General features: G+C 27.4%; 1 protein-coding gene across 1 annotated transcript in view; it reads right to left on the reverse strand.

Annotated features, from left to right (window-relative positions):
• Positions 1 to 1,409: 1,409 nt before the first annotated feature.
• The window catches only part of l(2)dtl (lethal-(2)-denticleless), a 26,262-nt gene continuing 12,790 nt past the window's right edge, over positions 1,410 to 14,881 (reverse strand). The window contains exons 6-10 of the mRNA XM_014418789.2: positions 14,187 to 14,392; positions 12,718 to 12,920; positions 9,955 to 10,129; positions 7,221 to 7,307; positions 1,410 to 5,760 (exon numbers count right to left, since the gene is read on the reverse strand). Coding sequence (XP_014274275.1) covers positions 5,444 to 5,760; positions 7,221 to 7,307; positions 9,955 to 10,129; positions 12,718 to 12,920; positions 14,187 to 14,392 — 988 coding nt within the window. The 3' untranslated portion in view covers positions 1,410 to 5,443. The remainder of the gene's footprint in view (positions 5,761 to 7,220; positions 7,308 to 9,954; positions 10,130 to 12,717; positions 12,921 to 14,186; positions 14,393 to 14,881) is intronic.

Genomic DNA, 14,881 nt, shown 5'->3' on the forward strand with positions numbered 1-14,881 from the left:
ACCTGCCTACCAACAAAGCCAGCAGGCGAAACCTATTTTAATAGATTTCCAAAGAAAGGTTCCTTAGCATTGAAAGGTGTCAACCGCTTCTCTGTCCCTCATCATTTGAAGAGATCATGTATCACCACAGCTGTTGCTAAATTACATAAAGACATTTGTCATATAGGAATGGTTATTACATATCAATAATTGTGTCTCGCTGATAATGGCCAACAACGGAGAAAAATAAGCAGTTCAGAGATACAGATCAAAAGATATTTTGTTTTTAAAATAAATTTTTATTCTTTTGAAATATTTTTTACAGCTACCTGCACCATCTTTTCCTTAATTACCTTACTTTTAACCTGTAGAAAATCATTACTAAGGGAGTTTACTACTTTACTTCCGAAGCTTACCATAAGAAATCATGTTATAAAAAATAAACAAAACAAATTGAGCTGTATTTATTTTTATTATAAAACATCCACACATTCATAAGACAAATGGCAGTAATGTAGATTCAAATGATGACAACAATAAATACAACAATAATTAATTTAAAATGAAACATCACAGATTGCGATACATGTCTCACATATTCAAAACATCATTATGGAACAGCTGATGAACATTACATACATAAATAGATTACACTTCCATAACTACTCTATAATATCAATAACAGTGAACATGGCACTGAGTACATAGACAAGCCTTAAAACTCACTTTTAGACATACAATACATAAATGTTTAATTATCTTTTTTTTTATTGTTAATATTTTAACAATTATTAACATCAAAAGCAACTTAACACTTAATTTAAATAAATATGAATCAGTTGAAAAAACGTAATGGTACATTACAGGGGTGATGCCAAAAGTAAAACATGCAAGGTTTAGTGTTTAATTGCTTTCTCTTAGAGATGGGCAAAAATTAGCTGAAGTTGCCATGGATACGATCCTTATTCATGAATGAACCACTGATGAATAAATATTGTTTCCATGGCAATTTTAGCTATTAGTTTCAACTAAAGGTGAGAAAGTTTTTCACCAGGTTACGCTGCTAGTCTCATTACCAACAGCTCAAACAATTGATAATACAAGAGTCCAAGAGGAGAAAAAAGTCAGTTCACCCCAATTTTTGATTGACCTAGGCATCTTATGACAAGGTTATAAACATACTAAACAAAATAGATTTATAATTAAAAAAATGAATAGACATCAGTTAATTTAAAAAAAATAATAATAAATAGCAAATCTTATTTCTAACAACACACTAAAGTACAGCAGTCCAGATTCAACCTTGTTACAAGAAGCATGCTAAAGATAATTAGATTTTAGCAATAAACTAGGTTAAATCAAAGTAAGATTTTTAATTGTTTAAAAAAAGTTATTCAATTTTTACAAATATTAAAAAATGAAGGCGATAAGGTTATAAAAATTTTATGTTAGATAGACGATATGTGTATATCCCACAAGGAACTTTGTTTTAAGGTTAACTAAACAAAACGTAGTGGATAAGAAAAGTATACAATATTAAGATAGTCAACAAAGACACACAAATAAGCAACACTTATTTATTTTAGCCGACATTTTGACTTGAATCTCAGGAATTAATTCAGAGAAATATAAAATAATAACAAACAAAGTTGGAAATATACGTAACAATAAATTAAGTAGATAATAGTTTATACTAACAGAAGATAAAATATAATATTATAGATGTAAGAACCATACAAAATAAATGATAAAAAAAGTTATTAAAAATCAGAGTGCTCATGTAAATAAAGAAATATAATGAAAGGTGAGGAAGAAAATATAAATAATGAGTAATTTAAATAAACTTAATAAAATATGTAAATAATGATGTAAGTAAATCCTCCCCCCCCCCCATTTCATTGTGGTTACTTCTGTATTACCATGAGCACTGTCTGATTTTTAAAAACTTTTTTATAATTTGTTTAGCATAATTCTTACCTCTATAAGATTATATTTTATCTTCCATTAGTAAAATCTTCTAACTACTTAATTTATTGTTATTTTATATTTTTTGTATATATTCTTATTATTTTTGTATATATTTTTTTTTATTTTCACATATATTTGTTACTTTTTTATATCTGTTTTTTTTTTTTTATGTATACATATAATCACTACTTTTATCAAGTATATGACATACATATATATATTAGGAGTTATTAAATGGAAAATAGTTTATTATTCTGGGATTAGTTCCCTTTAGAACAATTAGATAGGCAATTTTAATTTTATAATAACATTTATTGGCCAGTGTGGCCACAGTTTATTATAACTTATACATAGAGAGAAAAAAAATAGATTAATTAAAAAACTAACTGACTAAATAAAAACAAAACAAAAAGCTAATTACAAAATATCTGTACTATTATAATAATGGGTCAGATTGGTGAAGCAAAAGGTATATATGAGATTTAAACGAGGGAAGGGTTGGTACATGATGTATGTTAGAGGGAATGGAGTTCCAGAGATATGCAGCTCGGGTAAAAAACAATTTATCAAAGGTAGCAGTTCAATGAAGTGGATGATAGATGTCAGATAAACTGGACCTGGTAGTACGGGATTGGACAGAGAATTTCAATTGCAAGTTTTCTAGGATATAGGAGGGGCGTTAAGTACTAATTGCTTGGAATAAAAAGGAAGCTAGGAAATACTGGCATCGGAAGGATGGATAGAGCCACTTCAGCTCGGCGTAATACTGGGTTATGTACATATCTCTGCTGATCTCGAAAATAAATTGTACTGTGCAATTCATAAGACATTTAAGTTTTATTTTAATTTGTTTTAAGTTATATTCTTATTTATTTAAAATGAATATTAGTTGTATTTTGTATTGGTGTGTTTTATTTATGTTAAAGAGGAGAAAATAATGAAAAAAAAAATAGGAGTCACATTAGATTGAAAGAGAAAATATAAACAAAAAAAAAAAGGATAGAAAAGGAAGAAATATAAAAAAGATTGATTAACAAAAAAAATTAATAAACCATAAGAAAAAAAAATAATGCAAAAGAACTAAAGCAATGAAACAAAAAAGAAAGGAAAACAAAAGTGATATATTGTTATTATATATTGTTTACATGTTATGACATATATGTTGTAAGATTAAAAAAATATTGTCTGATTAGATTTGAATAAGTATACTCTATAGAATTAGTAGCAAACCAAGGAAGTTGGCTAGCATATCTTTGTTGTTTTTAAAAAGTTTTTCTCTCTTTCTCTATTTCCAAGTTTGTTTGATATTATTTTATTTATATTTTTCTCTGAATTAAGGTTGTTATCTTGATTAATTTTTCAGTTCTGAAATTCAGGTTGAAACGTTGGCGCAAATAAATAAGTTTTGCTTATTCGTGTATCTTTGCTGACCACACCCCTGACCACCTTCACCTCATATCAATCTACAGTCAACTATTAACACATAATTATGAAAAGATAAATAAAGATTGAAATAAGTATTAACAAAATTTGACGATTTTTAAAAAACTAAAAAATATATAAATGCATTGTAGAATGGAATTAAACTGTGCAGATTCTGTAAATATGTATCGTATATTTATGTTGTTAGTTAAAACTAATTTTATGTTAGCATAGTCTTTTTTAATCGTTAAATGTGAGTTATCATGGCAGGTTGAAGGTTAGCTGGTGTAGTTCGAAACGTCCATTGTAATAAAGATTTTAAGAAGCCAAAAAAAGGAATTTCCCTTCAAATAATATAATTGATTTATAAAATTATAATCCTTAGAAAAATTATTTCAGTTCAAAAAGATATTTTTTGAGATAGTCATCAACACATTAAAATATTGCATAAAACCAAAATTTCTACAAAGTATTAAATATTTATAAATAGTAAAATGTATTATTACAAATTGATCAGCAGAATTATCAGAGTATACCTATTGTACATGAAGAAAATATGGTTCAAAAGATATATTAATTTTTTGATACTTTAAAGGATGTCATCTTCAATTAGTTTCAACCGATAGTTATGCTAAAATCCACTAAGTCCACGACAAAATATAAAATTTCTAAAAACTCTAAAATCTAGACTGTATGAGAATAAGACCTCTAATATTTGTACACAAAACCTATTTATCAATACTAAAGTTTGCCAGTAAAAACATTCGTTTTTTTTCTTTCTATAAATTCTCATTTCTCAGTTATTTTTTAGTCTATTGTGAAATTTGATTTAATGGGGTGGGTTTAAATATTGGATTCAAATTGACCTCTGATACTTAAGCTCACTGGCAGATAGGTTTACTTGACAACGCTTCATCTAAACAGATAAAGAAATCACTGACCCAAATAATTATGATAATATTTAAAAGAAATTATAAGTAGCTATACCAAAGTTTACGTTTCTTTATTAATTTGCTACTACATTATGATTCTATTATATTTTGTTTTTTTTTATTATTGTAGTAGGACTACTTTAATTGTAATAAAAGAAATGCGATACTTCAAAAATTGTAGGAGCTTTAAAAGCATTTAAGCCATACTACACTATTAATAATTAAAAACAAAAAATGATTCTTTGAAAAACAATTTTTAAAGGAAATTGAGGAAGCATAGTTTCTCTAATAATTCAAAAAGGTCCTGCGAAAAAAAGGAATAATACCTTCCATACTCCCCTAGGAATGAGTTTTTATCAAAATGTTTTCTGTTAGGCCAAAATCAATCTCTTGACTGTTAGGCCACCTTGATCTATAAAAGACGACTTGTTTCATTAATGTTTTGTACTGTAATAAGTTTATAAATTATATCAAGTAATCTTAAATAATATAAATGAAAGATAATGTAAGCGTAGATGGCAAAATCCCCTGTAATACCACCAAACAATACCAACAAAACTAAAATATAAACGGAATGATTCAGTCTAGTTATTGATTAATATCACATGTTTAAATGCTTAATAGAAGAAATTTGGGTCATTAACTAATATCAGGAGAATAAAAATAATAATTAAAAAAATATACAAATATATACATAATGGAAAGACTAGCAAAGAAAAAGAAAAATATTACATACAAAATTCAAAAACTAAAGCACTACAGTAAACTGAAGACATTTACACATTCCATTGAGAAATTAACTAATTTACAACAAACTTTTTTTTACTGCTTGTAATTTAAAAAAAAATAAAATAAAATAAAAACTAGCTTGATATCTACGAATGATACCTAATGATTATTATAAAAATGTAAACTATAATATCGAGCTATTATATCATAAAAAAATAAATACTGGCGTACTTTAACTCTTATAATTCAGGTCTCCAAATAATGAACTAAGATTAGATAATAACAAGTTTTAAATAAAAAACTTCTAACAAATTATCAAACATAACAATATCTTTTAACATCTTTTGACTAAAACACCATTTTTTTGTTTGTTAAAAATTCACAAAATATTAAAAAATCCGTTCATGGCAGTTTTAGGAAGGCAAATTTACTGATTTGGTAATATTTTTGGTTTCAGTGGTCGAGTTACTCGCCTGTTCGCAAGTCGGCTGACGAGTGGAAACTTTGAAGAAACGAAGGATGCTCCCTTTGGCACTGCTCTTCTGACTAGGCTTTCTGCGAACCGGGCTGCTACTTTCTTGAGATCTTTTGCTAATATCCGCAGCTTTCTGTTTTAATTTTTCTAACCAGTTGGCATCCTTGACTTTGGGAGAAGATCTGCAATGGTGTACATGCGGAGAAACACCATCCACAACATAGTTGGGAAGATCAGCTGTGAGGCTAGACAAGTCTGAAAACAATTTTTTACATTAATTTATAATTACATTAATTTTTTATTTATTTTTTTAAGAAAATATAAAACAATAAATTATTTCTTATTCCCTTTGTAGTTAATCAACATACTTTTATGATAAGTATTTATAAATTTTAATCATTAATTATTTCACTATATACTAAAACAGTTCTTCCATATTCAATTAATCACACAAGCACTCCAATATCGGTCATTGTATATTTTTTTTAATTCATGTATACAATACACAAGATAAAATGTATACAATATAAATACTGTATACAATACTTGAATATCAAATTCAGACTAAGTTTAGGTTTCATTCATAATCTATTTAAATTATGATTTTTTAATTGGTTCCAAATATTTTCTTTAACATGATATGTACATCATACTTTCTAGTTGGCCGCCTATTTTATCAAATTTAAGTAGTACTCCACAAACTTGGTAAAATAAGCTATTAAGTTTTCAGTTATTAGTAGCTAAGTGTCTGTTCTGATTTCCTAGAAAAACACGCCCTGATATTATGAGTCTAATAATATTATTTATAATAAAAGAAAAATTTTCATATCTGTTTAATATTTAATCTTTTTATTTAACCTTACCATCTTAAAAACTATATTTTTAGATCTGAGAATAAGTAAAAACTATTAAAAATTCCTTTTATTTTATTACTATAGAGTATACACATATATAGTATATATCTATGGAAATGATCGAAATATTAAAAATTGTAAATTGTTGCCATGAACAAAATAAAGACATTGTTGCATATTCCACAATTTTTTTTAAAGAACTTGTATCACTTATTTGATAATGATAATTCTACTGATTTTTTTTTGGAAAGGGCAAAAAAGCTAGCCACCATTTTTGTTTTGGCATGACGTAATTTTGACATAAACATTTGCTAGACTTATCTACGCAGTATGAGTGTTGTATTACACTATTTTGTTTTTCTTAATCTTCATTACTTAAACAATTATCTATTATGAGTTATATTCCTTATCGTTCTTGTGCAGTACCTTATTTCATGAAACCGTATCCCATCTTTTTTTGTTTTGTTTTTTAATTTTAACAGCAAAATATGTAATAATATAAAAACAGCTAAACAGTGTAAATATCTAGCAAAATCAGTGTTGTTTGTTTATGTCTAAATGACGTCACATATGAAACCATCATGGTGGCTAATATTTTCTTTCTGTTGGTACACAGATGTAAAATCTTAGTTTTTAAAACTAAAATTAAAAAATAAATCCTGTATCTATATTAATTATAACAAATATAATTAGGTTTCTAAAATTACTGACAATAATATTAACATTATTTCAAAAAAATGTTTCCATGTCGTCAAATATTGATCTAATTTGAATATACTACTGCAATATCATATTTCCATTTTTTAAAAATATACATATAGAAAAAAAGTATAAATAGAAAAATAAAACATTGTAACAAACCTAAAGAATTGTTTAAACAAGGTTTCTTCTCAGCTTGCTTAACTTCATCATTAACGAAACTCCTCATTTCCACATTACGTCTGGGGACTAAAAAATTAAAACAGATTACAACGTAAATAAACAACTAAAATATAATAATTTCTAATTTTGGTAAAAAAATCAGTAGAACTTGAAATACTTTTTAATCAGAAGAAAAATTATAGTCGTTATCTTGTTTACTGTTCTTGGCCTTAATGAAGGCCTGAAATTCTGGCCGAATCGTTGGCACTAATAAATAAGTTTTTGCTTAGTTGCGATCTTCATGGACCACACCCCAACCATCTTCTCCTCATTTGTAAACATTCACAATCAAATATTAATAGACTAAAAAAAAATATCATTCCAAACAGTTGTACCTCGAAGTGTTTGCAAATTAATTTCTGGCAAAGGATTGTGTAAAAATGATTGAAAAACAGATAGACAAAAATTTCACCACTCTCTCTTAATACACTACAAATAGCTAAAATATGAACCAGCAAATTTACTTATAAGGATGTAATACTTTTTTTTTACAGTAAGAATCTTTCAAGATATTGAGCGCTGAATAAAAGATGATCGAAAATTTTAATAGTTTTTAATTACTTCTAGGTTAACTTGCAATTTCATTGGAATATAAAATACAGTATAATTCATCATATATAAATTACCAAAAACTCATTGAGTACTTTTCTAAAATATTTATGAAAATAGGAACTTATTTAACCCTTTCAGTATCAAAGAACTTTAGTATCTCTATCCTGTGTAGAGAAATGTAAAATGTATAGTTCTTAAAAATCTAAAAATAAATAAGTTTAGAAAAAAAAAATTTGATCACAAAAATATTCCACCATATTGTTTTTGTGCTAGTCTATCTTTGTGGCCTTTGACGCAGCTCTCATATCTTAAAAAATTAACGTCATTAGCAATGTTCCTTACACAATTTTACATGCTTTTAGTTTTAACTAATAAATAGTAATATACTCTTTTTGAGTAAATAGTATACTTTTATGTATAAAGGATTTTTAATAAGTTTTTATTTTATGTAGTCTTTCAATATTGTTCATTTGCTTTGTTAAACCAAAAAGAAAGCTAACCAATTTTGTTCAGTCAAATATGGAGTGGAAAGATTGTTATTCAAAATAAAATCCAAGATGGCGGCGTGTGTCCTCCAAAAAGTTTGTTGAATAGCGGTCATGTTGAGCGGATTCAAATATTTTAAAAATTTAATTTAACTTCCCATCATAATTGAAATTACAGTACATTTAAGAAAAATGGAAGTTTAGAATAAGTATTAAAGAAAATTATTCATAAAGGAAATCATAGGAAAAAACTCAAAACCGTAGTGCTACAATCGATGTTGAGAACACCCAGAGAAGGGGAAGGAAGAAAACTTTCTTTGTTTGATTCAATGTTTAGGGGTGGGCAGATGTTACCTAGATGCAGGAGGTCATCATCTTTTGTCTAGCTCAAGGGTAGACATCTTGAATAAGAAGACATCGAAGAGTCGCCCAAGAAGAATAAGGGATTTTTTGTTCTGGATCCCCAGATGAATGAGATAAGTGAAAACTTTTAGAGGACAAATGCTTTGTTAACAACAGTCAGTGTTCGTTTGCTGAAAGATTGGTTACAGCAAGTGTTAGTTTGTTGAATAAGAAGACAAAGAAAACCTTCCATCATCAAAAGAAGATTGTATAAATTGGTTAGTGTTGTACAAAATAGAATTTAAGTATATTTGTAAAGGTAGTTAATAAACAAGTTGACTGTTCTGATTGCCTAGAAACCCGCCCTGAGATTAATTGTCTATAATATTATATATAATTAAAAATAAAAATTCTCATATTTATTTAATATTTAATATTTTTATTTGGCCTTGTCATCTTCAAAACTATATTTTAGATATGAGAATAAGTTTTAAATTATTTAATTTTTGAATATTACAAAATATGTTATCGATATAGACTTTAAAAAAATAAATAAAATTCTCTCTACGTTTCGCAAAACTAGATGGAGGGTCAGTCAATCTCACACCAACTACCATTGTAGTCAAATAAAAGACTGAACCATATTAGGAGACCTTCAGCCGAGAATTGAAATACATCTTATATAACACAAAAATTTTATGCCAGGGCAAAAATTGAACAGATTTCGAAGTTGGGCGATGGAATGCAACAACTAACAAATTATTGTGAAAGCCTTGTATTCGATAATATAATTCAACAATAATATACACACTCATTTTTCTATGTAATCAACGTAACTGTTAACGCTTGCAATGTGTTATTATTTGTGGGTTGGAAATGTTAAGTAATAAAAAAAAATAAACTTAAGGAAAAATGAAGTAGACAAAAATAAATTAAAGAAAAGAAAAACAACATAAATAAGTAAACGAAGCTACGACTTTTAAAAATATATTCATCAAAAATTATTAAATGAGGCCCTGAAGAATGCCTGAAATTCGGGCTGGAACATTCAAATACAATAAGTATCAATTATTATTGTTCTTCTCTCCTGGCTGCACCCTTTCCCTCTCTCTCCTCCTCCCATCTTCTAATAATAATATTACAGTTTTGATACTGCTTGAATTTTCAAAACACTTCTAGGTCATTTATTAAGAATAGCTTAAGAGACTTGATGGTTTTGTTTAGGTATATTTTAACAATAATCTAATGAATAAACTAAAGTGAATATAGAAGTAAGAGTGATTTATGTTGCTTACCCAAGTCGATATGTCTACTGCAATAGGATTTTCTTTTCAATGAATTCCTGAAAGAGCCTATTTCTCTAACCCTGTATCTCTCTGCCCATCCACGAAGAGTTGGGTCGTGGCAGTCAAATTCTTGCGGATAAACACGCCATATACGGTAGGTGGCATCATCAGAGCAGGTAACTATCTGTTTTAATAAACCATAAATGATAAAAGTTAAATTAATTACATAGTTTTAAAGAATCCTAAATCTTAAAATAAGTAAACAAAAATTTTATGCAACGAAATATTATAATGATTAAAAAGCTATAACTATTCAAGATTGAAAAACAGTCCTTTATAAGGGATCAGATGAGAACCACTCACTAATATTTTTTACTTATTTTTTTTTAAACAAATGAAAAAAAGTTGGTTATTGATATTATAATAACCAAAAAAGTGGCTATAATATAAATAAGTAGTTTCCAGAAAAAATGGGGATATAAGGAAGGGACCTGAGCTGAAAAAGAGGAGGAGTAGGTTGAGTTAAGGAGGAACTGAAGAGTTAACGTAAGAGTCTGAGTTTGTTTTTCACATTAGATGGGAAATTGTGGTTAAATTAAATCTGTTTAATGCGTTGTATGTTGGTCTGGTGATACTGAGGGTGAGAAAGATAATGGGACAGACGGTTAGGCCTAGGTCTATCATTCTGAGATCTGCTGGCGGCGCCTGTTTGTATCTGGCTTGGGTCACTGACTTTTTCTTAAAGTGGCGGTCCCACAAAATGAAAAACTTGATAGTTAAAATAGGTTGGTCACCTGTAGATAACCAGACAAACATCATCTTTATTGCGGATTGCCTTAAAAATAAAAAAATATAAAAAGAGAAAGGGATTGATGGATAAGGTTCTTAGAAACATTGATTTGCAATAACGAAGTTAGGAAAAATAGTTGAGGAATTTACTAAAATAGGTAGGTTTGGTATACCAACCTATGGATAGGGAGCCATTGGAATTCCTCATCATATGTAGGTCAAGAAAAGGTGGGAATCGTCAATTTCACATTCAACAGTAAACGAAAGGCGAGGGTGGTAATAAAGGCTGAGGGGAAGTCAGGGAATCTGTCAGGACTGAGGACAAGGAAGGAATTGATATATCATCAACATATTTTTTAATAAAAATTATGTCTTGAGAGAATAACGGCATTATGGAATCGAGTAGGTCATTGAGGACAATATTAGAGATATCTGGAGCAAGGCAGTTACCCATGTCAAGACCAGAAATCTGATAGTAAATTGAACATGAAAGGTCAGATAATCAGAATTACAAAAGTAAAAAAGATGCAAGAAATAAGGTGAGACTAAGCGTGGTATGAGGTTGAAAAAAAGACCAGTTCTTCTCAACAATATGAAGGCTTGGTCAATTACTAATAAATAAATTTATCCTAGGATAAATGAAAGATTCCAATCAAAAACTCAACTAGAAAAAAAAAGTAACAAAATGTCATCATGTATTGTGCATCAGTACACACATCTGATTACACTACCGATTCGGTCAAAAACAACACAAATCCTAATGTAAACATCACTTAAAATATGTATACTCGGCAAAAACATCCACGAGTCAGTAATGTTTCTAGTAAGAATTCCAGATGTTAGAAGAGCTTAATGCCCGTTTTTTTCATTTTTCTAGGATTATAATTTTCTAACTAGTAGAATTTTTGACAGCAATCCTTTAATTCAATTTAACAACTATACAAGAACATGTTAACTACTTGAAAGACAAAATTGAATAATTACAACTGTTTATGAGTAGCACTACCGTGGAAAATCTGGAATGAGAGGACAACTTTTAAACAGAACCTTCTAATAATATTGGGAAGGCGAATCAATAATACTATCACTCGACAAGAAGAAAAATTTTAAAAAAGTGTCTTAATACATAGTTATGTTTATATTTCTTTTTCTTCTTCAGGTGAAAACTTAAATAATTTTTAAATTTCAAATTACAGTGTAATATGAATTTTGGTACTTTGAACAGTAATCCATACTAGCATTAAAAAAAAAGGTTGCTTTTTTGAGAAAACTCAAAAATGTGTAAAGTACATTTTTAACATCCTGATCTAGAGACAAGCTATTATAATCACTGTGAAAACAGAAAGTGGAAATTTTTACACAGTTTCGATATTGGTTAATTTAATTCCTATGATGGTGTTCATAATATATTTTGTTGGAATAAATCATTTGATTCTATCAAACTAATTTAATTAATAGTAGAAATATGTATAATACAAATTTTGTTGGAAACTCATTTTATTTAATCACTTTTTAAATAAATCCATACAAAGAGTATTTTTTATTTTTAATTATACTTTTTTCACTTATAAATGAACAATCTTATAATTTTAACAAATTAAATCGTCACTTAGCATTACTGTGGATGTAAAAGAAATCAAAACTGTAGCCGTCCGATAAACAGCTTGTGACCAGCGATGTTATAAAAGTCATATCGTCTGATAAAAAAAAAAAAAAAACTTCTTTAAAAAAGATTTATTTTTTTAAAACTTCAAACCGTCAAATTTCCAAAATAATATGTTAAAAAAAATTAAATAAATAAAAATAGTTATTTATATTCATATTGTTGAATTTTTTTACACCATTTTTTTTAATAGCTTTTTTTTAATCCGAACTTTTCAGTAATCCGAATATCCCCCCCTGCAGTAATTAGTTCGCATTACTGACATTACACTGTATTATACTTAAAATAAACAGAATTTTAAATTATTTCCATTTTTATACCTTTGGTTCACCTTCCTTGCACCAGTCGACTCCAGTTACTTCTGCATTATGTCCACTCAAAGAGACTAAAGGAACTGATGGATTGGACACAGACCAGACATAAGCTTTTCCATCGTTTGAGCCACTTGCAACATAACGTCCATCTGGACTCACACAATTCTTGATATAAAAGCTCGACACACGATGTCCTGAATAAACAGCAACTGAAAAAAAAAAATACAATACAATTAATTTATAAAAAATACAATACAATTAATTTATATATAATTTGAATTCTTGTTTGAGACTTTTTTTAAATCAATTATAATAAAAAATAACCATTAAGTGTCAACATGTTTGTTTTCTTATAACTCCTACGTTTGGGCCATTCACAAGAAAAACTTATTCTAAATATCAGAGCTACAATGTTGTCATCAAATTGCAGACTTTTCTGCCTTTGTAAAATTATACTTTAGTTTATAGATCTTTTTCTTATCTAACTAATTCACTTTATCTTTTATTATTACATTTAAACTTTCTAATATACTATTATAACTCTCTACAAAGAATTTATTGTTGATAAAGAGAGTTATAAGGTTATATTAGAAAGTGAATTTATTATAAGAAATAATAAATTGATAAACTAAAATATAATCTGACAAAGGCAGAACAGCCTGAAATTTTATGAAAATATTGTAGCTGTGATATTTAGAATAAGATATTCTTGAGAATGGCTGAAACGTGGGAGTGGAATAATAAGAAAATAAAAAAAAAAATTGAGACTTAATGGATATTTCTTATTATAAATTGATAAATAAAACTAAAATTCGATATGAGAAGATGGTCGGAGTGCGACAAGTTATGATACAAAACAGGTATAGAAATAAATAAGTATAGTAATAAATAAGTTTAACTTCTTTGAAACCATCTTCTCCTCATATCGAATCTACGGTAAACTATAAACACCTCAAAATTGATATTCATTTCATTTAGAAAAAAAAAATATATATATATACAAAATGACTAAAATCATAAAGTTATAAACATAGAGTTTCTCAATAAAATGTATTTCCAAGTAGTCTATATTAAATAAGAATGATGCAATAGATAGGAAATAGATAATTAATTTATGATTAAAATATCTATTAAAAGAGAAAATAACTAAATTTTACTAAAAACAGATGAAATATAAAACATTTGTTAAAATACTTTTATTAATAAAGTGTTAATTTATTATTTAAATTATTATCATAATTAGAATTTTTTTAATTTAAGTTATCATCATAATTTATTAATAAAGTGTATTTCCAACTAGCTTACTTAGGATAAATAAGAAAGATGCAATAGATAATTAATTTATCATTAAATATATGTAATAAACACACCTGAAACGATATTAATGAATTTTACTTAATAAAAAAAAAAATGGTTGTTGAAAAAACAGAAATTTTTTCTAAAACAAATGAAACGTAAAACATTTGTTAACATACTTGGTTTATCACTATATGTTCCGACATTGTAACAATACAACTTGTTATCAATACAATTAGCATAAAGGCGAAGCCTGCAAGGGCTTATAGAAAGGCTCGAGTATCCATTTCTTCCAGAAGTGCCATAATATGGGATTACATACTTTGGCTGAGGAAGTCTCTTGCAGAAAGAATAAGTTTTCCTCATGTCCCAGATCTTAATAAGGCTAAAACAGATAAAAAGCGAATATATTATGTAGAACATTCTTCGTACATATCATCCATCTACCATATTAATAATTTAAAAAAAGTTAAACAATTTTATAAATAATAATTTTATATATAAGTCAGATAAATAAACTTTTAATTTTAAAATTATGGACAAAATAAAAAAACAGGTAATTTGATTTTTGAATAATATTAAAATAAAACATTTTGATTGCTTATTTAATAAAATAAATCGAACAATTAATAGATTAATTTAATATTTAAACAAATTGTTCATTTTAAAATTATTGACAAAATAAAAACAAGGTAATTTGATTTTTGAATAATATTAAACTATAACATATTTTAAAATATTATCATGAAGAAAAGAGGAAGGGCTATTCAATGGATACCAGGCCATGTTGGCATAGACGGTAATGAGCAAGCTGACAAGTTGGCTAAACTTGGTTGTGCAGAGAACCAGCCTGTTCTACCACTTTCCTACAGAA

This window comes from Halyomorpha halys, unplaced genomic scaffold (assembly GCF_000696795.3).
Source record: "Halyomorpha halys isolate HHAL.00 unplaced genomic scaffold, Hhal_1.1 Scaffold13.1, whole genome shotgun sequence".
NCBI classification, from domain to species: Eukaryota; Metazoa; Arthropoda; class Insecta; order Hemiptera; family Pentatomidae; genus Halyomorpha; species Halyomorpha halys.